Here is a 22,586-nt window from a genome sequence, read left to right as displayed (position 1 = left end):
AGTTTCTTTCAGAGCCATGCTCATGTACATTCCCTTTCGCAAGCGCCCCTGGTCCATCATCATCATATCATTTTAGATGATCTGTAAGTTGCTTCCTTATCAGCATCGCCTTCTTGATCTGATCATGCGAGATTCTAAACTGCACTTGGACCCTATACAGTTACAGCAAGCGACTGGAGGTGGGATGGTTTGTGAAAATATGTGCAGCTCCACCTTCTGTTCCCTGGTTCTTCTCTTGGGCCAACGTGTTAACAACTGTAACTTCATAGCAGCCGCCACATTTTGGGAAGTTCACAGCACTCTTGAAGCAATATTTCAAAGACACCCAGGAGGAAGTGGCTAGCAATAGCTGTACATGGATGTGGTGTTTGTAATATTATCACAAAATATAAAATTGTAAGGAAATTATGAATCCCCAATTCATCATCACATCTAGCTGTCTGCCATAGAACAGATCTGTCCAACCAAGTCGTGCATACATCTTTGCACAGCTGACCAGTGGTTATGGCAGCTACTGTATTCCCCAAAATGTAGTCCAAATAAGCGACATTTTCAGTCCCTCCACCTCACACGAATGTGCCACAAGAAGAGAGCTGGGCGGCTGCAAAAGTATCGCTAGCACACATGGGTTGCCTCCCTATCTTCACCTCTGTGTTTCAATATCTTGTCCTCCAGTTTCTGATTCTGACATAGCAACACATTCTATTTACTCTAACTTTACCTTACACGACAGCTGCTCCAGCTATCATCACATATTCTTTGTCATTTAGTTTGTTCTTTGCATAAGAACAAAGGCCAGACCTTCACTCATCACTGCCTTCTTTAACATGTGCATTGAATTACATTTGAGTTGAAGACTAGAAAGGACAGGCTGGCAGGTCATTTGAGGGCAAGGCTGGATCAGATTCAGGTATGACTGGATGGCAATTTGAAGTTCATAACTGAAAACTGGAGATGTTGACATTCCAGTGGATCTACTGGTTGCCTGATAAATTAATAAGGATCAATTAAAAACCTCTTGTCTGAAAATCAAAGTCGAGTAGACGTTGTCTAGAGGGGCGGGGTAAAAATCGAATAAATAAAACAAATAAATAAATAAATAAATAAATAGAAGCATTTCGTCTTCATGGTGACCTGGTCTCAAGTAATATGATTGTGCAACCCACAGCAAGATCAACACTGCAGAATGGCTGTCTATCTGGTAGTGTCACTCAAGACCATCAGCTGCTGCTATACATACACAGAGCTGCTGAAAACTGAATAATCCCAACTTCAAGGGTCAAACTAGAAATGAGTATTTGCCTCTGTGATATAACCCCTAACAGCATTTTCTCAGACATACATGCCTCAGCTACAATACATCCAAATTAAGCACATATTTAACATTTTACCCCACACAAAACAAAGCATGCTAAATACAAGATATCAAAGTGAGGAAAGACATACGCTATAACAAGCAGATGTTTGTCACTATTTAGTAGGAACACCTATGGAAGAAATGTAGTAACCTACAGTATGTTTTAATTTCACTACATATGTGTGAACAGTTGAGCTTGGGCCCACAGGAAGGGTCTGCCTCCATGTCCCATTGGCCTTCCATGGTCCCTGCCAAAGATACACCGAAGACATGGGATGGATCCCTTCTCCAGTATATTACCCCAGCATAGCCTCTTCCCTTAGACCAGGAGATTGGATGGACTATAAAGGGAATGAAAGAGAGTAAGGCAGAGAATATCCTGCCAAGGAGGTTTCTCACGAAAAAGAAGATACAACGATCATGCCTGAAAGAAGGGGAGAAAGGACCTAGCTAGGGTGACTGAGCTGACCCCCAACCCAAATGCTCCACCAGTGTCATGAGAGATACTTTAAGTCAGTGATCCCCAACCTTGGGTCTCCAGATGTTCTTGGACTACAGCTCCCAGAAGCCTTCACCACCACCTCTGCTGGCCAGGATTTCTGGGAGTTGAAGTCCAAGAACATCTGGAGGCCCAAGGTTGGGGACCACTGCTTTAAGTGACTGTGCCAACCACCTAAAGATATTTGAGAGGGGAAGCTGAGAGTCTATAAACCCTGAGAGATGGTTGGATAGCCTGGGGTACATGGTACGGTGAAAGTAACCTCGCCTCTCTCTCCCTTTAAGTGATTCACTAGACACAAGCTAATTTCCCTATTCACTGTGACTCAAACTGATGGTGGAGCTGATGTATCAATAGATCACAATAAAGGTTCTCTGAGTTGACAGCTGTTTCCAAGCCTTCTACAGGAGGATGGCTGGCACTGAGATGTCATTTATGGTCTCTTCAGAACAGATGTAGCCCTTCACAATACATATACTACAAACCACTTCAGTCATCTTCTGAAGTACTGTTTCCCACTTCTCTTAGAAATTGTTCTTCAGATATTACTTTCACAACAGGATCAGAACTGGATTTTAAAAGTTCGCTTACGGTTGGCCTTTTACCAAACCCCAAAGCTGATTTTTAAAGCCAGTCTTAGAGAGTGTTACCCATACAGTGGGGTCTTAACTTGAGAACTTAATCCGTATTGGAAAGCGGTTCTCAAGTCAAAAAGTCTGTAAGTCAAGTCTCCATTGAGCTACAGTGCACTGAAAACCGATTAATCCCGTAACAGGCCGTTTTTGTTCCATTTTGGTTTTTTTCTGGTCTGTAAGTCAAATCTCAGTCTGCAAGTCAAACCTAAATTTTGCGGCCAGAGAAGTCTGTAACTCAAAAAGTCTGTAAGTCAAGCCGTCTGTAAGTCAAGGGTCCACTGTATTTCCCAATTCAAGTGCCTACAGTGTGGGAAAGATACCTAGAATAAAAGAGCATCTGAGGGAGTGACTAGATAGCAGTTTGTCCTGCTGTCCTGTGCCACATTTCTCACTGTTCCTTTAGAGATCTACTCCATTGACTACTCTTTGGAATTATTGGGGAGAAGGTCCAATCTTTTGACATGAATATGCAGTATATTTTGTTCAGCTGGAAGGAGATGGTTTTCTGGTAGACTTTTCATTCACATTACTTTGTCTGAAGTTTAGTTTGCATGACCACCTACAGCAGCGATGGCAAACCTACGGCACGTGTGCCACAGTGGGCACATGAGCCATAAGTCACTGGATCGCTATCCCCCACCCCCACCCCCACAGCCAAACCTGAGAAGGAGGCTGCAGCCACAGTACTGGCACTTCAACAGGTGGTGGGCCAGGATCCGGAGCAGCTGGTACTGGCAGCAGATCCAAAGTGGGGTCTTGAGGCACCTCCATGCCCAGGATTCACCCTTCCGCCACTACTTCTGGTTCCGCCGCTGTCTGCCACCCAATGGTTGGTTTTTTTCCCCCAGTTTGGACACTCAGGCCGTCACTGACCTATAGGGTAGTTGTTGGGTGTGCCTATGATAATGCATAGTGTGTGTCATGGTATGGGAGTCAACTCTACTCCTTTCCCTGCCTTCTGCTTGCATGACAACTGCATCACAAACTGTACATTGTATTTTTAAAACATTTTTTCACTTGCTAAACATGAAAAAAAGGATTTTTGAGCGTCAGCAAAAGAGGTGGGTAACAGGGTGGTGGCAATGACAGAGTAGAGCGGAGGGAAAAGAGGAGCTGTGAATTGTGTGGACACTTGAAACACACCTCCTTGGGGCAATTAGACATTTCTTTGTGAATCACAGCAGCAATTCAAATGTAAGAGAAGGTCCCATCAATCCAGGACAAACTTCTGTGTGGTTACAGCATGAAAGGGGCTCAGCCAATGTAAGCCACTTTGGGGGGGCAGGTAATACATTTCTAAAAGGCTGAGATCACTTCAGAAAATGCTACCATTTCAAAAGAAATCCATGAAAAATCGAGCATACAACTGTAATTCATAACAGCCCACAAGTCTCTGCTTGTTTGGTTCATGGCTTTGCCATGCACAGGGACTATTATAAGAGGCACTATAGTATTTTGAAGTGTAAATAATAAAATTCTGAGTGACATTTCAAAACATTATGGAAACAAGCCTAGCAAATGCTTTAGGAAACGGTCCTCCAAAATTAGTCTCGCCCTTTTGAGGAGAAAAAAAGAACCGAGTTACAAGAAAAGAAAGAGTCACATTCATGCTGAGCAGCGCATAAAACCGATACTGATGCACTTGTTATCAAAGACGTCAGAATGGCAAAACCAGATAGAAAGTCTAAAAGGGTGGGATAGAAAGCTAAAAATTAAAAAAAAATTAATAGCTAAGAGGGCTTTGATATTCAGGGGTGTTGTAAATTTTGTGTTCCCTATTGCATTCTTATTGATTAGATTCTATATACAGTGGACCCTTGACTTACAGACGGCTTGACTTACAGACTTTTTGAGTTACAGACTTCTCTGGCCGCAAAATTTAGGTTTGACTTGCAGACTGAGAATTGACTTACAGACCAGAAAAAACCAAAATGGAACAAAAACGGCCTGTTACGGGATTAATCGCTTTTCAATGCACTGTAGGTCAATGGAGACTTGACCTACAGACTTTTTGACTTGAGAACCGCCTTCCAATACGGATTAAGTTCTCAAGTCAAGACCCCACTGTACCCAAGGGTTTTCTCTCCTAAGGACCGTTGATGGATTTCTTTTGCAAACACTCTCACAACTTAATCAATGGGAGTTTGACAGGAGTTCTGCTCATGCAATAGAGCTTCCCTGTCACATCCTTCTTGAACTCGGAAAAGTTACTTTTTGCACTAGATCTCCCTGCAAAAGCAGTCTTGATTGTCCATCTCCTAGCCAGCTTCCTCCGGCAGTGTGGTCATTAGGAGATACTTGGAAATGCAGTGCAACAAAGTAACTTTTTCAGTTTCTGCTTCTGCCTCCTGTATTCACAGACAGCTCTGAATACTGAAGTTTTACCAGTGGCATAGAGGGGAGGAGTACCAAGACATGTTGTTTAGTCAGGGATGGTGACATCAACTCTGCCGCTCTGCTCAAACTTCCCCATTTATTTGAATCATTTTATTCCCACTTTTGTACACTACCCCGGAATCCTTTCAATGAAGAGCAGTTAAAAACAATTTAAAATATTAATAAGTGAGAATATATGAATAACACCAGCTTCACCTCTCTCTCTCTCTCTCTCTCTCTCTCTCTCTCTCTCTCTCTCTCTCTCTCTCTCTCACACACACACACACACACACACACACACACACACACACACACACACACACACATATCCCTGATATCCAGTTTGTCTACTCTGTGTTAAATTAAGGGGCAGAAGGAGCTACAAACTAATTGCTAGAGATCTGATACTGCTATTGATTCCTATGCTCAAGCTGACGTCTCTCCCACCTTGATGACAGAATAGGTCCTAGATCCTTTTGCATGTTTCATTCACACAGATCCCATTAGGGTTCTTAAGCTGTAACGCTGTCTTAATGCTGCAATCCTACATACATTTCACTGGGAGAAGATCCCATTAAACTCTGCTAGGCATAGATAGGATTACACTGTAAGCCAGCTTGCCTGAAACACTCTCACAGAACACCTCCCAGCATTATTCTGAAGCTGAATTACATACTACTGAATTATAACCCACCATTAGGGCAGGGTATTTCCTAATCACTGAAAGTGTGTGACTCTCACAGCAGGAGATTTTCTGAATGCACATGGTTTGCCAACTGCTTTGCTTTGTTTTGCAACTGATCTTCCGGAGCTAAACATAGCTTTTGTTTGCAAGTCTGATTTTTCAGACTTGCAAAGAAAATCACATTTCTGGAGGGGCGGCAGGGGGAACATGATTTCAGCTCTAGTGATATACGTACTTACCGTTTTGCCCTTCAACTCACTCTGTTTTGACACACTTTTGGTCTTTTATCTACTTGGTTTTGATTAAACACCCAAATCCTTCAATTTGCCCACTAACACTGGAAAAATACATCTCAGAAATTTATGAATTCAAAACATTATTTGATCAGAGATCTCACGGCCGGTCTTCTGGAAATCAGCTTCATTGCATACAATTTACTTTGACACAGCTGAGTGTTCTATTTACCTAGTTTCAAACTTATGGCTCTTTTAGTACCACTGGATACATACAGTAGAGGAACTGGTGAAGCAAAAGCTGTCTTGGTGAAAATCTCATAATTTTTCATGATCTGAAGCCACACATCTATATTATCCAACTCTATTAGTCAAAAAAGCCAATCCTTGATGCAAATCTTCCATACATTGTGGGCTTCATTAGACAGGATTTCCATTACTGGGTTTGTTTCAAAGACCTGTCTGGGAGACCGAAACACTTCTCCTTAATTAGAATGCAAGTTATATTTGTCTCTGCAGTCCGGATACAAACTGAATCTAATTGATTCAACACCCATGATGATACAGAGTTTCTAACAAGGGGACTTCCCAATCTGAAAAGGCCTCTGCTCCTTTGGGAAACAAAATAATCCACTGTCTTTAAAGAAAGAAGTTTCCATAGTTTCTCCTAGTGATTCTTTAATAGTGTAGTTATTGAATGAAAGCAAGCGAAGCAAATTGCACATTTGTGACACAGCATTTTGACATGTAAAGCATAAAATTGTGGGTAGTACAGCACGTCCTTGCAAAGTCATCTCACACAGTGTATAATTTCCACATCAGAGTTATTCCAAGTACAGTCCTTCAAATCTTTGTTAAGCAACACTCTCATGAAATACTTATTTCATACACAGATAAGAGCAACATTGGAAACATACAAAGAGACGTTACTGTCATCTTTGATGTGATCAATCACTTAGTTCATTACTGACCTCATTCATCCAAAAAGCAATATTATGAAGTAGAGCGTGTCTCAATTTTTCATACAGGAAAAAGAGGCACAAACAAGAGCTTGAGAAGTTAGTTTTTTATCTGAGATTTTTATATGCCATCAAGTTACTTCTGAAAATAGTTCTATGAATGAACAATTGCCAAAAGGTCATATCATTAACAGCCCTGCTCAAATATTACAAACCAAAGGCTAAAGTTCCTTTATTGAGTCAATTCATCTCATGTTTCTTCTATTCCTGTTGCACTCACCTTTTCCTAACATTATTGTCTTTTCTACAGTCTTGTCTTCGCAGGATGCAGTTCAAAGTACAAAAGTCTCAATTTAGCCATGTTTTTAATGCGCTAAACCAACATGGCCACTATCCATGCAAGCTGGCAAATGCTTGGAGTAATCATTTTTAAAGTATATTTTCCATGAGTTACCATCTGTACAAAGATTTTCCCCTGCCCAAGCCCTACATTCTGCAAACTTTTTTTTTACTATATTGATTCCTGATGAAACTTTTCAGGAAACAATACATTCCCATTAACTGGCAAGTCAACGCCCCACTGATTCAATGGAACTTATTTCAGCACAATAAGTCATAATCAGAGTTGGCCAAACCCTCACTGATTCAATTAGTCTTCTCTAGTGTGACCTACTATGCTAAGCAAGTGGATTACAGCGAGACAGTAACACCCACCAAATTCAGAACCAATCTGGGATTTTAAACATGTTACTACCCAAGGCAAAGGACAAGATGGAGCATACGGTACTCTATATAAAGAGGCTAGAAGATATCATACAAAAGAGGGGCAGGATCTGTTATCAGTCATCTCAGAGTGCAAGACATGCAACAATGGGCTCAATTTACAGGAAGCCAGATTTTGGATGATCATCAGGAAAAACTTCTTAACTGTTAGAGCAGTACAACAGTGGAACCAATTACCTCGAAAGGTGGTGAGTGCACCAACACTGGAGGCATTAAAGAGAAACTTAAGACAACCACCTGGCAGATATCCTTTCATTTGTATTCCTGCATTGAGCAATATTGGAGTCAATGGCCTTATAGCGCAAGATGGAGAAACCCGGCCAAAAAGAACCCTAACATATACATGCTAAATGGAGAAAAACCATCCTTGGCTTGAAATAAATGACAACAGGGGAAAGAGTTGAATAGCTTCTCCCTACCTACCATAGGCTACTATAAAATTACATATAAAACCCAAGAAATGTTAGCCATAATTCAAGGTGGAAAAATTTACTATTGGGCTTCTTTTTAAAAAGTGTACTTGCCACCTAAAAGCTGTGGCATCTTCCACATCTCTAAAATTATGTAAAGGTGGCATAGTCAGAGCATGGAGTATTACTTTTAAAAATAACTCGCTGTGCTAGTTCCATTACTTCTCTGTAGCCGGATCACTGTACTGTTGCCTTGATTGATTGTGTAAGTAATCCACTGTGTTACATGCTACTGATGTCTTGCCTTAGTGCCACTAGCAGCAGGGTATAAAAAACAAGGGAAAACTCTCTGATTTCCTGTCATTGACATTTACATTATCAGAAAATATTTACAATCGTACAAAAGATGAAATAATACTTCTCTTGCCATTTACGACTGATAAAGATGACATAAATCTCAAATTTCCTGACAAAATGCTTCACAAAATGTGTTTAAAATGCTGTTTAAAAGTAACTAGAAAACATAACATTGCGTACCAAAATCTAACTATGTCACTACTTGTTACATTAGTGTAACTTTGTAGTTACTCATTTCATCACTTGTTGCCCAAAAGTAACTGGTTATGTTGTAAATATATTACTGGTAAGTAATTGCTTCGATGCTCTGCGCATTGTAGACGAATTAGGCTAGTGAGCAGGGTCGTTTTGATACTAGTCCCTAATTCCAGAACTCCTTTCTCTGAGAAATACAATGTCTCTGATTTCTTTTATACACATTCTTATTTCATGCTCCATTCTGAGACTCTTGCTGCACTGTGCTTTTAATGAGTCACCGGCTGTGACTAAGAAAATATACTTTGGTGTGGGTCCAACAGTGTCCTTACACAAATTGAAGATGTCTCCACTAACAGCACATGGGAGGATATCCTCCACCCAGTGCAAGTGTAGGCCACCATGCCACATTTCATGTCATGCCTGGAGATCCCTCGACCCTCCAGAGTAGCTTCTGACAGGTCACGGCAGACACAGAAGGAAACAGGAGAATGAGGAAAGAAGCTCTCTTCCACGAGCAAGGCGCTGCTCACAAGGGATAGAATACAACGCAAAGTTTGCAGGCACAACTTTCCAGTGAATAAAAATGTCAAATGTCTTGGGGAAAAATGAAGTTAAGACAGATAGATAACAAAAAGGGCCCACAGGATCAGTAGAAGCAGCTAGAGCACTCCCTCTGGTGATGAGCTGGAGCAGGACCAAAGAGAGAGAAAACATCTTAGAAGGACTCTCCTGCTAGAGATATTTGGGAGCCACAAAATAAAGGAAAGACAAAGGCTAGGAAATTTGCTGAAGATGAAAAATAAGTGAGCTAACAGTTCCATGTGTTTGTATTCCCGGCTTGCATCCTGAACCACCAAAATGTCTTTTTTAAAACGAAATGGGAGCAGATCTTTAAAAGTCTCTAAAGCTTGGCAAACATTTCACTGCTTACACCTTTACGAACCTGTTTGAACATTAAGATCAGCAACATATATGACCTCTTTGGTGGTGGCCCCACATTTTTAAAACACCCTCTTAGCAATTTAGAAGAGTTCCCGGTTTGAACTGCATCCTCCATAATCCCTGCAGCAGCACTTCTAATTTTTGAAGAATATTGTTCTGTTGTGAAGAAATGTATGTTAAATGAGACAAACTTAATTTACTGCACCTTCTCTTTCCTCTAATGAGCTAAAGCAGTGTGCATGGCTTTCTCCCAGCCCACTTTGGCCTCACAACAACCCTGTGAGGCTGGCCAGGCTGCCTGGGAACAGAATCTTCCATAGACTCCAGATGTGACAGAAACAAGCAGGAATTATTTTTAAAATAATTATTTTTAAAAGTGTTAAGCCAAAAAGAGTTCTGACTTCATGGAGTGCCTGTAAAGTTTGACTAAGGTTTGCATTTCGTGGTGTTATTCCAATTACCACTGCAAGACTCTTACCTAACATTAGTGAGGCAGCACCAGAAGAGGGGTTTTTTTTTGGGGGGGGGGTTAAAGGTAACGTCAGGCAGCATTGGGAAACTGCAGCAATAGGGTGGCAGCATCTGGAGCTATGAAAAAAGGCACACAGCAGTCCCAAAGGACACAGAAACCAAGCTAAAGATAGCCTGGAATGGAAGCATGACTCTTTTCAAAGTAAGAGGAAGGTGCTTGGTCAAACACAAGACAGGGGCTCCTTGCAGGCTGTCTTCTCTGAAAATGATCCTGCCTCCCGGTGCCAAGAAGAGAGACCTCACTATCAAACTCTACCAGTCTCTCATACCATGAAGATGTAGGCTAGAAGAACTATAGCATGTCTCTGTTAATGCCTCTGCATTAAGGATTTACAGCAAGCAGATAAAAAGGCTAAACAAAACAATCTGATTTAATAAACCACAGTCAGACATACACACAAACCTACTCACGGAAATAGCCTGCTACAATTCCAGCTGTGCCATAAATGTACAGGACTGTTTGTCCAAGAGGTACCCAAGCAGACATGAAAGACAGAAGAGACAAAGAGAGGAAAGCTGTTAGGTCCCCATAACTAATATTATAGGGTTTCTTATGGCTGTAAATGGGATTCTGAAAACATGTCTAATACTACTGGTGACTGATAGTAGACAAGAAGCCCACAGGTTCTGAAAAGGCCACTGAATCCATTTGGAACAAAGACATTGCTCAAATAAAAGTCAGCCAAAAACAACATTAAAAAGGAAAAACACCACAATTTACTCAACATTTTAAAACACCAGCCCTACAAAACTTCCTCCTTAAAACGGCTGTCACAAAAGGTACCTTTTCAGAAATATCTCACGAACTCTCCCCCAATAAGAAAAGAATTAAACACGCATCAGATATATTGAATGAAAGACCTAACCGTTTGAACAGAGTTACTTTTAAGTCCATATAAATCAGGCAAAGAAGTAAGGTCCTCCACTAGAAAAGTTCCACATGGACAGGTTACAAGATCTTGTGCATTCAAACTAGGCTAGAAGAAACTTCAGCATGCCAGTTATAGAAGAAAACTGGCACATCGCACAGGGAAGCAAACAATCTTAAGCTCAGCATTCATCCTATAATTCCTTAAAAAGGAGCTCCAATTTACTTGGTTCAAGAGGCATCAACATTTAAAATCCATATGTAAAGCTTAATTTGATTCCACATATAAAGAGAATTTGTTCTGATTAATGGGACCATCAAGAAGATGTACACTTGTGCTTGTCCACTTAGGAATTTAACATGTTTCTCCATCGAAAAGGATCCTGCAACTTATGCTTTCTATTCAGCCGAATTCCTTATTGCTGAAGGAGCTCATGACCAGAAACGAAGCAAGCCACTGTGTAAGGAGTCAGAACGAATGTAGTGGAAAGAGCAGGTTGTTGTTCCTTATCTTGCCAGTATGTGGAGCTGTTTAATAGGAAAGGAGATCAAATGCTGCAAGTTCATTTTAAAGGAACATTCTGAAACATTATGGAGGGATGTTTTAAAGGCAACATGCATGCTGAAATAATTTCACTTCTCTTGCCCATAGTACCATTCAATTCAACACAATAAAAAAATGAAGTTAAATGACAGAGAAGATCAAAATTATGAACGGTATAACGACTATTGAAAATCCTGGCTGGGTGCAAGAGGTAGAAATGTAAAAACTAACCCCCCTTCTCTCTGTGTGCATGCGTGAAAGTGTGTGACACACATATACATACGCATATGCATATGCCTATACATATAAGCTGACAGGAAAAAAATATCCAATTGATTGACTGACTGACTGATTGACTGATTGATTGATTTTTATCCTTCCTTTCTCCTTAAAAGGACCCAAGGTGGCTAGAGAGCTTTGTGGATACCTTGGACTTCCAGAAAGATGAACAAGTATAGTGGGGACTCAACTTACAAACTTCCCTACTTCCAAAAATTTCAAGTTGCAAAAAGCTCCGGCTGCAAAATTTTGCTTCGAAGTGCAGCCGGAGCTTCCAGGTACGAACAGAAAAAGGCAGAGGGAAAACGCAGAAAACCGTGGGTGGCAAAGAGGCTGCTTCTTCGCCCCAATAGTTAGGAAAAGGGAGGCTCAGCCTCCCTGGCTTCCAACACCACCCCGACCGCCATGCGGAATGCCAGTGCTTTGGAAGCCCGAGAAGCCTCCGTAGCAAATTTTTGGAATTTTTCTTTTTGCAGCTCCAAGGGCTTGCAGTGTTTTAGTATTTATTTGTTTGTTTGTTTGTTTGTTTGTTTGTTTGTTTGTTTATGGTGATGTTTTTCTTTGGCCGGAATGGATTAATCGGTTTTCAATGCATTCCTATGGGAAATGGTGCTTGGACTAACAAAATTTTCGAGTTACAGCCACAGTTCCAATACGGATTACTTTCGTAAGTCGAGGCACCACTGTAGTCCTAGATCAAATCAAGCCTGAACTCCGTCTGGAGGCAAAAGTGCTAAAACTAGGGTTGTCCTAGTTTGGGCACATCAAGAGAAGGCAGGATTCTCCAGAAAAGAGAATAATGCTGGAAAAGGTTGAAGGCAGAAGGAAAAGAGGAAGACCAAATATGAGATGGATTGATTCTCTAAATGAAGCCAGAGTCTTGAGTTTACAAGAGCTGAGCAGAGCTGTTGAGGACAGGACATGTTGGAAGCCACTGGTTCATCGGGTGACCACAAGTCAGATACAACAAGTCACTGCAGCTCTACATGGGCATCCTGTACTCACTTAACCATGATAAAATCTACAACAGTGAGAACCCAAATGGAAAAGTGAAAAATAGGTAATACAAAAAATTCAGAGCAAAAAAACATGACTTTCTTCACTTCTGAATGTATTAAAGAATCAACAGCATACACCTGCAGGGCAAGCTAAACACAACTTCACCAGTGAGAAGAGGGTCTTTCTTTCCACAAAACACCAAATGAAATGACTTACATTCATTTTAATTCTCCTTCTTCTCAACAAATAAAGAGGCCATAATCTAAAATGGAAATGTGCAAAACACTCCATACTGATGTTGTTTATATAACAGAGCTGGGGACAGATTACTACCAATTACAGGTGGTAATTGGGAAAGCTGGGAGAACAGTCTAGGAAGATGGAGAGGGCAAAGTGAGGCCCTCCAGATGTTGTTGGGCCACAATTCCCTTAAGCCTTAACCAGCACTGTCAATTATAAGGAATGTTGGGCGTTAAGACTCCAAAAACATCTGGAAGGCTGGACTATGACCCACCTTGGCTAGAAAATGACTATAATGTTTATGAAGGCAGTTTTAGCTCAGCCAGTTTGGAAAACATATCCAGCTTCTTTATCAGACAAAGTCAGCAACAGAAACATTACCTTACTCCACAAGCTTAGATCAGTGGCAGCTAGTGACTCCAATTCTGGGGTTGCTGTGAATACATACTAGGTTTCAGTTTATACTTTACAGATGGTATCCAAAGTTGTGTACCTGTTCTGGGGACAGGGTTCAGAATCTTGGATAGCTCTTGTAAAGTGAGAACAAAAACATGAAATGGATTCATAGCACCCCCAACATTGGAGTGATCATCCCACCGCTGCTTAGGAATCTGTGCATTGTGAGCTTGCCCAGGGAAGGTACAGTTTGTTGACTAAAGTGTTCCCAATCACTCCTTGGGGGATTTTACATTGTCTGACTGTAGTTCAGTCTAAGATGCTATTAGTGTTCAGTCCTGGGTGTTTGGTGTAAATTTGTCCCTCAAATCGCACATAGTTTTGCATGAAAATTAAAATTCGGCTCAAGAAAGGACCAAGAGCTTGGCTTGCTTGCCAAAGAAGTAGGGCATGCTGCTCTTCGATCTTCCGGTTCAAGCTAAACCCAGAAAAAACTGATCTGATTATCACTGCACACAACCGTAGCATGGTCTCATAGAATCACGTATAAGACAATCTACCCAGAGCCATCTTCCCCAAGGAATATCATTATCAATAGCTCATCATTTCCATTGAGGAAAGGTAGCAGATTATTTTGACCTCCAAAGTTCCATCCCAGTGGTTTTTCACCACGGCTGTGCATACCACTGGTGGGATACAGAAGCTATTAAGGTGGGGCAGAGGATTTTCAAAACAATGACTTAAACAATTCACTGCCCCTTGATTTTCATGTTCTCCTGCAAGTATGACGTGCTACAGCCTACCCACTCTACCAACCCTCTGAACAGCCATAGATTACCTGTTTGTCATACTTTGGCATGCTACTAGTAGCTTCAGACATTCAACGTTTCTCATAAGCTTTCCTTTCCACTGCCTACAAACTTACTCTACATGGTATAAACATAAATATTACACAGTGACTGAAATCACACAAATATACTTCTCCTCCTATCATGGGAGTGCACAGTTCTTTGGAGGAGTGACTGATGTCACAAAACAGACAAACAACATGGTTGAGAACCACTGTTATAGCCTACAGTTCCCATGGCACCTGACAGTGGGCCATGCTGGGTAGGGATGGAGCAAACTGTAGGCTGAAAAATCTCATACACAGCATTGAGGGCTTGCTGGGTTTGCACTGAGAACATTACTAGGAGCCTTAGATAGTAATGTTGAGTGTGCCCTTCTTTTCCAATTCACTTTCTTTCTTTTTTTCCCCACCTCTCCCCAGAAAAAATGTATGGAACACTGATCCTGAAACGAGAGCATCAGATCTCCAGAATCAGCCAGGAGGACCTCTGTCTTTAGTTGACAATTGATTGTTATCAAATAGTGCAAAGGCCTATTCTAAAAACTGTCCTGCTTAAACCCTTCGATTCTGAAAAAAGAGTGAAGATGAAAATAAAAAAGAAAGAAAGAAAGAAAGAAAGAAAGAAAGAAAGAAAGAAAGAAAGAAAGAAAGAAAGAAAGAAAGAAAGAACGAGAGAGAGAGAGAGAATGGCAAAGCAGAAAAAGAACAAATCAACCATTTCTAAAAGTGCTAAACTATCATAAGTTGTCAGCAATGTTACCCTCATCACAGATTTATTTAGTACAGCTCCATCAAGTTGGGTGTAAAATGACACCTAGAAACAGAAAAGGATGTTTCCACAATGCAAATGTTCCACATGCACATAGACATAATACCACCACCAACCTCAAACAGATCCCATCTTGTCTGATTTTGGAAGCTAAGGAGGATCAGGCATGGTGAGCACTTGGATGGGACACCAGCTGGGAATCCCAGGGAAGGCTAGGAAAGAATCATTTCCCTGGAGAGCTATTGCTGCCACTCAGAGTTCATAGGATTAGAATAGATAGGATACAAAGACTGTGCTATTACACTCAAGATCTGCTTGTGAGCTCCCCAGAGGCCACTGGTTTATCACTGTGAAATGAAATATCAGACTAAGTGTGTCTGGTTTGATCCAATGTTTCAGGAGACACTTTACTAGATAGGCAGAAAAAAATCTGTAAGATACATTCGAAAACATAGAAAGAAGAGAATGGATAAATAATTATTCTTATATAAATATTTTATCTCAAATCCAGTACAAGCATTCTTAGGTTCAAACCATAATGAACAGAAGAAGGGCATGGGGAATTAGAACAGCCTTGTTTCGACTCTGTGCCCTGCTTGACTTCTTGATGATCATATCTTAAGTCACCTTTTCTACACTGCCCTTCAGTTTGTTTCAGTATCTTTCAAGCAGAAGTAATATCTTGCAAGTTGTAAGCATCTGTGGCTATATGCATGAAACACAGACAGGTAGCTCTTCCTCCTCCAACAACAAAAAATGCCAGGGACCTATTGGTTCACATAACTTGCAATTGAAGTGATTTATACCATCCCAATTTTTGACATTGTGAGACTTACGTTGTGGCAAAGGTTTTAAGCACAGCACCTACTTGCAGTCCTTCTAGTGTTCTGCCAAAATGATATGAGCATAAAAAATGGTCCTTGATATACAGAAATAGACAGTATTTTTGTTCCCTGCTTCACCAGTCATCATGGCAACAGTCAGAAATACCCTCCAATAACCTATGCACATGTCAACAAGCTTTGTTACATGCCTAGGATGAAATGTTTGGCACAACAGTTGTTTCACAAGCCTACGAGATGACTATGAAATCTGGCAACCTCAGATACATTTCCCTTGATTTCAAAATGAACTCGTAGATGAGATATTTTCCCTTCTACCACTTGAACATGTCTAAATTTAGAGTGGGACTTGGACTGCAGCATTATTTTTCCCATTTCTGACACTGCCCACATAAAAATGAAGGCAGCAGAGCAACCATGAGGTAATAGGCAGCCCATCAGAAGCAGAACCATGGAAAAGGTTACTAGCGTCTTATTCGAGGGCTAATGTGATTTCCGTTGCCTATTTTAGAGAGACTCCATCGGACTTTTCGTAGAGCTTTGCCTTCCTCCATTTATCCCAACACCCAAATTCCAGATGTTACTGCAGGACCTGATTAATTACGGTGGCTCAAGGCAACTCAAATGGGGGCCACTTCTGTAAAAAGAACTCCGTTCTATAAGGCAAAAACGCCCTCCTTCATACAACCATCTTCACAACCCATTCATTCTGAAAGGCAAAAAACGCTCATTTGTATTAAAGTACAGAATGATCTAAGCGTAAATAAACTTATGCAAACGTACCATGCATACATGACAATGGTACCCCAGTGCCTCCAAAACAGAGTTCATCTTCAACCCACACATTTAATTCCAACTCTCATTGGATTTTAATGTGTCTACACAAATAACCAGAATTGGCACTGGACAAGTGTGAGATCTAAATCAGGACCATTGCACAACCATTTATTTGCCTTTGTAGTTTCTAATATACCCCGGTACATTTGGGCAGTGACTAGCAGTTACCAGAATGGGTAGGACCAAGCAAGACTGGAGAAGGTTAGAAGGCACTGTCCAGTTACCTATTTCTCCTGCATGACATGGTTATTCCTCCCAGTCCCTATAACTCTGACAACATTACTTTTTTAAACTCTTAGTACTGTTTGAATTATCTGACTATCCTGAATCACAGAAGCTGATGCATTAAAATTACCAAACACTCATCCACGTGTAAAGTTTCATTTCCTCTGGCTTTTCTTTCTTTCTCCTCTTTTTTTCCTTTCCTTTTTTCTGTGAGGAGTACTCACGGATCTAATTTTTAAAGTCTTAACTAAAAGGTTATTCTGCCTGTTAGAATGAGGTGGCCTGGAACAGACTTTTGGAAGGGTTTTTCAGTACACATCCATCAAGAAGAAGGCTGCATCTTAGGACACCACGCAACAAACTACAAGAGGAAAACATGAGAAAACACCAAGCACTACATCCAAAGGATGAAGAGGAAAGGAATACTTTGGTAAGTGGATCCCAGATGGCTCAAACATGCAGCTATAAAAAGGTCTTCGCTGCAGTATAGCATGACAAGGGCCCAGCTCTCTGCGGGCTAGATTTAACCTCATATTTCATATTCTTAGAAGGCAAAAACTAGGTTGTTGTTTTGCTTTTTAAAAAAACAACACACATACAAGCTCTAGTTATGGGCTTCTCCCCAAGGTAGCTGGTTTGATCCTGGTAAAAGCATAACAAGGTAGGAAATAGAACAGCAGAGCAAGTGGACACAAACAGCTCAATGACCTAAGGTCCCCTCCAGTGACCTCCACAACCTGTGAAGGTATGTCACTAAATACCATGCTTGGCATTTCCAGCAGGACCATGAATGAAGCAGAAAGGAATGGGGCTGTGATGAAAGATGGCACAAGGTTCACCCCTCATCAAATTTCTGTAACAATTTTGTTTAGCAGCTGTTTCCAGCATGTTACTAGTCTTGTGGAGAAGATAAGAGACCCAGGTGTGAGCCTGGGAGCTGAGTTCAAATCCCCACTCAGTTATAAACTTCATGGGGGAAGTTTAATGACCTCATAAAGTTGTATAAAGGGGCCCTAACTCTAGAGCACACAACTTCCGCATACAGACATTTTCCTTGCCAAAACTGATATAGCTCCTAGTACAAGATTATTTAAAGTGGAAGAAACTTGTGGTGACAGAACAGAATCATGAATTTCCTTTGAAAATAGCACCATCATCATGGGATACTATTGCTAGTACACTGCTAGGCCAGACAGAACAGACAGATGCTCCTACCCTATGGAAAAACAGTTCAAAAGCAGAACATCAAACTGCACAAAGACAGAGCATTGGGGGAGAAAAAGGAGGGCTATCCTGTTGTAAGAGGTGGCTTTGTTTTGGATTTTGTAAAAAGATTAAAGAAACCATGACAACTTTCTTGCATGATCATTCTAAAAAAGAACTTGATACCCTTATTCTCATTTTACAGAAGCTTCAGGACTCAAAGACTGACTTGCTTCCTTGCTTGCCTGCTTTATTTGTTTGTTTGTTTGTTTGTTTGTTTGCCTGCCTGCCTGCCTGCCTGCCTGCCTGCCTGCTTGCCTGCCTGCCTGCCTGCCTGCCTGCCTGCCTGCCTGCTTGCTTGCTTGCTTGCTTGCTTGCTCGCTCGCTCGCTTCCTTAACTTACTTAGTGCAAAGCAGTGTTCTGGGTGGTTTATGACAATAAAAACATATGCCAGTGAAGTACAAATAAAGCAGATGGCACCTATGCAATTCTCACAAAACAGCTGGATGACAGGTGTACAATCAGAATAAAAATCAAATGGGGTAAGCATAGAAGGCGTCCCTGAAAAGCAGCATTTTAAGTTGCCTTCTGGATGTTAACAGGGAGGAGGGTCAGGCATAGCTCCACTGGGGGCTGCTTCCATAAAGTGAATGCCACCATGAAGAAGGCCCTACTCTTGTCGGTGTGTTATGGGCTTCCCTCGGGATAGTATAAGGTTTGTGTAATTAGCCATGCTTAATTGCAGTTTACTAATGAAGGGCTGGCAGACAAGGCAGTTGTATAATCAGACATGTGATGAGGCACTCAACCAAGAAATCTCCCTCCATCTCACCAAATACCCGCAGTAAGATATGCGCATCTTACAGAAACACTAACAGGATTCTGGCCAATGCTGCTGGATTAATAAGTGTGGAGTAATTAGTATTACTCCAGGGAAAACTGTAAAGCTGACATTATCGTGTCTTTTTGTATTTCACTTTCTCTTTTTGTACACTGGCTTTGGCCCTTTCTTTGATCCTGGTCTGTTCCTTGCTTTTGACCCAAGCTGGGAAGGTATCATTTTAAAAGGCTAGGATGAAAGTACTGAAAAGTGCAAAAAAGCAGAGGTGAAGCAGGTGTTGCCGCGTAGAATGGGATGCCAATGTAGGTTCCTAATGGAACTATCTTTTAAGCTATGTCCCTAAGCGTCTTTCTCTTCAATGGCAGTTCTTCCTGGGCAGAGAAAACACAAGATTTCATGGGCAACAGCTAAAGATACCAGCAATTTAAGACACTGACAGATAACAAGAATTACCATCCTGAATATAAAACCCCTTGTTAAGTGGCTGTGCTGGCAAAAGTCACTGAGACATACGTCAGACCAAGCAAATAGTCATGAAAGCTGTGAATTGAACAACAAACGCCATTCCTAGAGAGACAAAGTGGCCATCTTTGCCTCCAAACAGGTTTCTGTCTGCACACAACGGAAGCCCCAGAGCTGGCAGAAGGCTCTCAGATTTCCAGCACCTCCAGATAACTACAGTTCTGAGCAGCTATCAAGGGACCTCCCAGCAGATCAAGTTACTGAGACTGGATTGTGGGAAGGTTTGCATATCAATTTTCAAAGCCTTGGAACGACTTGTGCTAGTGCCATTTTGATCATTTCTTTCATTTATGGCAGGAGAACAGCATGTGAAACAGGTTGACAAGGGTCTACCAACAGACTGAAGTTATTTCCTATGACTCATTAGCAAATCAGCTTTGAGGCATTCCCCATTAAAGGGCTAAATAATAGACTGCTTCGGAGCCAACTGAAGAAGAATAACAGAAAACCCAAACATCGAACATTTGTGCAGCACATTATATTGCTGTTGTCTACTCGTTTAGTCGTGTCCGACTCTTCGTGAGCCCATGGACCAGAGCACGCCAGGCCCTCCTATCTTCCACTGCCTCCCGGAGTTGGGTACATAATATAAAGTACCCAACTCTATACATTATATTATGTACTAGCAAATGTATTTGGGTTTCCTAATTGCATTTAAGTTGTAAACTTGTGTATCGGATGCCTAGCTTACCAATTGTGCCACCTCTCCCTTCCACCAAATCCAGTGGCTCAGCCTAGGAAACCAGTAGTGTCTGCACAGAATGCTGTGTTTCTAGGGATATTAACCCCACCACACATGGGGGCAAGTAGTAATGTGGTAAAAAAAAAGTTGGAAGTACAGCTGCTTGTCATGACAGTCCCCAGAACCAGCATCCCTTTCCATGTTTTTAAATCCAGAAATACAGGGCATGCAAGAAATCTCTACATATAAATATAAGTTCTTTTAAGTGGTAAATATCCATTTAGAAATTAAGATGCTACACATACACAAAACCCCAAAACCTTTTAATAATGCATATGAGACACTGACCACAGGAGTTTAAGCCAATGAAAGGTGGTACTCATCACATGCAAAAGACAAGGTAGGCACTTATTTCTCTTTGAATACTGACAGCTCCAAAGGGTACAACATCATGACCCCTGTCCCACTGCATCATAATAGTTTCTAGATCCAGATGAATTGTCCTGGGGGAAGTCGCAGACAGTGACATAACGCATTGGGCATTCCGGCACCACCTTTGAGGAAAAATGAATAAGCAGGCTAGACTAATCAGTCCCTAGAGTAGGCAGACATAATATGGCCATCATTACGGCCTCAGAAGATTCCACCTCTAGGAAACTTTGCTATGAAGGGTTTTGCTGTACTTTGAGAAATGTAGAGAAAACTACATTCAATTCAAAAAGCCCTAAAGAGACAGATTTGAACAATTACAACAGCCTGGTTGGAAGTGGGGGAGAGGGAGCATTCAACTTCCAAGACTGAAAAATTCTAAGCCGCACAGAGACCTTTGGGTAGTGTGGGCAGCACACAAGTCAAATAAATAAACAAAAATTGAGAGATTCTTAATTACGGTTCAAGGCTGGGTGTCTCACCATGGCTAGCCGTCCTGTCGGTGATTCTCTAATCACTGAGTTTTCTCCTTCAGTATGGGCAACACACCAAAAGGGTTCTCGTCATAAAGTTTGTGCACTTTGCACAAAATGTTTCTACCATGTTTTCCCTTTCTGAACTCATACAGTATATCACAGAAGTATATATATATCACCCCCTCACATTTCATAAATATCTTACTATATCTTTTCATGTGACAACACTGAAGAAATGACACTTGGCTACAATGTAAAGCAGTGAGTATACAGCTTGTATAACAGTGTAAATGTGCTGTCCCCTCCAAATAACGCAACACACAGCCATTAATGTCTAAATCGCTGGCAACAAAAGTGAGTACACCCCTATGTGACAATGTCCCAATTGGGCACAAAGTGTCAATATTTGGTGTGGCCACCATTATTTTCCAGCACTGCCTTAACCCTCTTGAGCATAGAGTTCCCCAAAGCTTCACAGGTTGCCGCTGGAGTCCTCTTCCACTCCTCCGTGATGACATCACAGAGCTGGTGGATGTTAGAGACCTTGCGCACCTCCACTTTCCATTTTGGGATGCCCCACAGATGCTCAATAGGGTTTAGGTCTGGAGACATGCTTGGCCAGTCCATCACCTTTACCCTCAGCTTCTTTAGCAAGGCAGTGGTTGTTTTGAACGCGTGTTTGGAAGTGTGTTATCATGCTGGAATACTGCCCTGCGGCCCAGTCTCCGAAGGGAAGAGATCGTGCTCTGCTTCAGTACGTCACAGTACATGTTGGCATTCATGGTTCCCACAATGAACTGTAGCTCCCCAGTGCCAGCAGCACTCATGCAGCCCCAGACCATGACAATCCCACACTTGTCTTTGTACTCCTCACCTGTTTGCCGCCATACACGCTTGACACTACCTGAACCAAATAAGTTTATCTTGGTCTAATTGGACCACAGGACATGGGTCCAGAAATCCAGGATATCCTTAGTCTGCTTGTCTGCAGCAAACTGTATGTGGACTTTCTTGTGCATCTTCTTTAGAAGAGGCTTCCTTCTGGGACGACAGCCCTGGAGACCAATTTGATGCAGTGTGCGGCATGTGGTCTGAGCACTGACAGGCTGACCCCCACTCCTTCAACTTCTGCAACAATACTGGCAGCATGCATACGTCTATTTCCCAAAGCCAACCTCTGGATATGATGCTGAGGCACTCAACTTCTTTGGTAGACCATGGTGAGGCCTGTTCTGAATGGAACCTGTCCTGTTAAACCACTGTATGGTCTTGGCCACCATGCTGCAGCTCAGTTTCAGGGTTTTGGCAATCTTCTTATAGCCTAGGCCATCCATCTTTATGTAGAGCAACAATTCGTTTTTTCAGATCTTCAGATAGTTCATTATCATGAGGTGCCATGTGGAACTTCCAGTGACCACTCTGAGAGAGAGAGAGCGATAACACCTGCTCCCCATTCACACCTGAGACTTGTGCCACTAACGGGTTTCATGACACCAGGGAGGGAAAATGGCTACTTGGGCCGTTGTCACATGTTGTCACATGAAAAGATATACTAAAATATTTATGAAATGTGAGGGGGTGTACTCTGTGATATACTGTATACAGCAAGCACAAAAGG

The 22,586-nt window shown here is 41.6% G+C and overlaps 1 protein-coding gene across 7 annotated transcripts in view; it reads right to left on the bottom strand.

The window, feature by feature from the left end:
* Nucleotides 1–22,586, bottom strand: part of MITF (melanocyte inducing transcription factor) — a 178,578-nt gene that overhangs the window by 113,459 nt on the left and 42,533 nt on the right. For 4 of the 7 annotated variants that reach the window (XM_020791050.3, XM_020791049.3, XM_020791053.3 and 1 more), the window contains exon 2: nucleotides 10,377–10,421. The exons of the other annotated variants lie outside the window; for them this stretch is intronic. In XM_020791050.3, coding sequence (XP_020646709.2) covers nucleotides 10,377–10,421 — 45 coding nt within the window. The remainder of the gene's footprint in view (nucleotides 1–10,376; nucleotides 10,422–22,586) is intronic. 7 annotated transcript variants of the gene reach the window in all.

Source organism: Pogona vitticeps, chromosome 2 (genome assembly GCF_051106095.1).
Source record: "Pogona vitticeps strain Pit_001003342236 chromosome 2, PviZW2.1, whole genome shotgun sequence".
NCBI classification, from domain to species: Eukaryota; Metazoa; Chordata; class Lepidosauria; order Squamata; family Agamidae; genus Pogona; species Pogona vitticeps.
The sequence above is the reverse complement of the archived record's forward strand: the minus strand, read 5'-3'. Positions and strand labels throughout refer to the sequence as shown.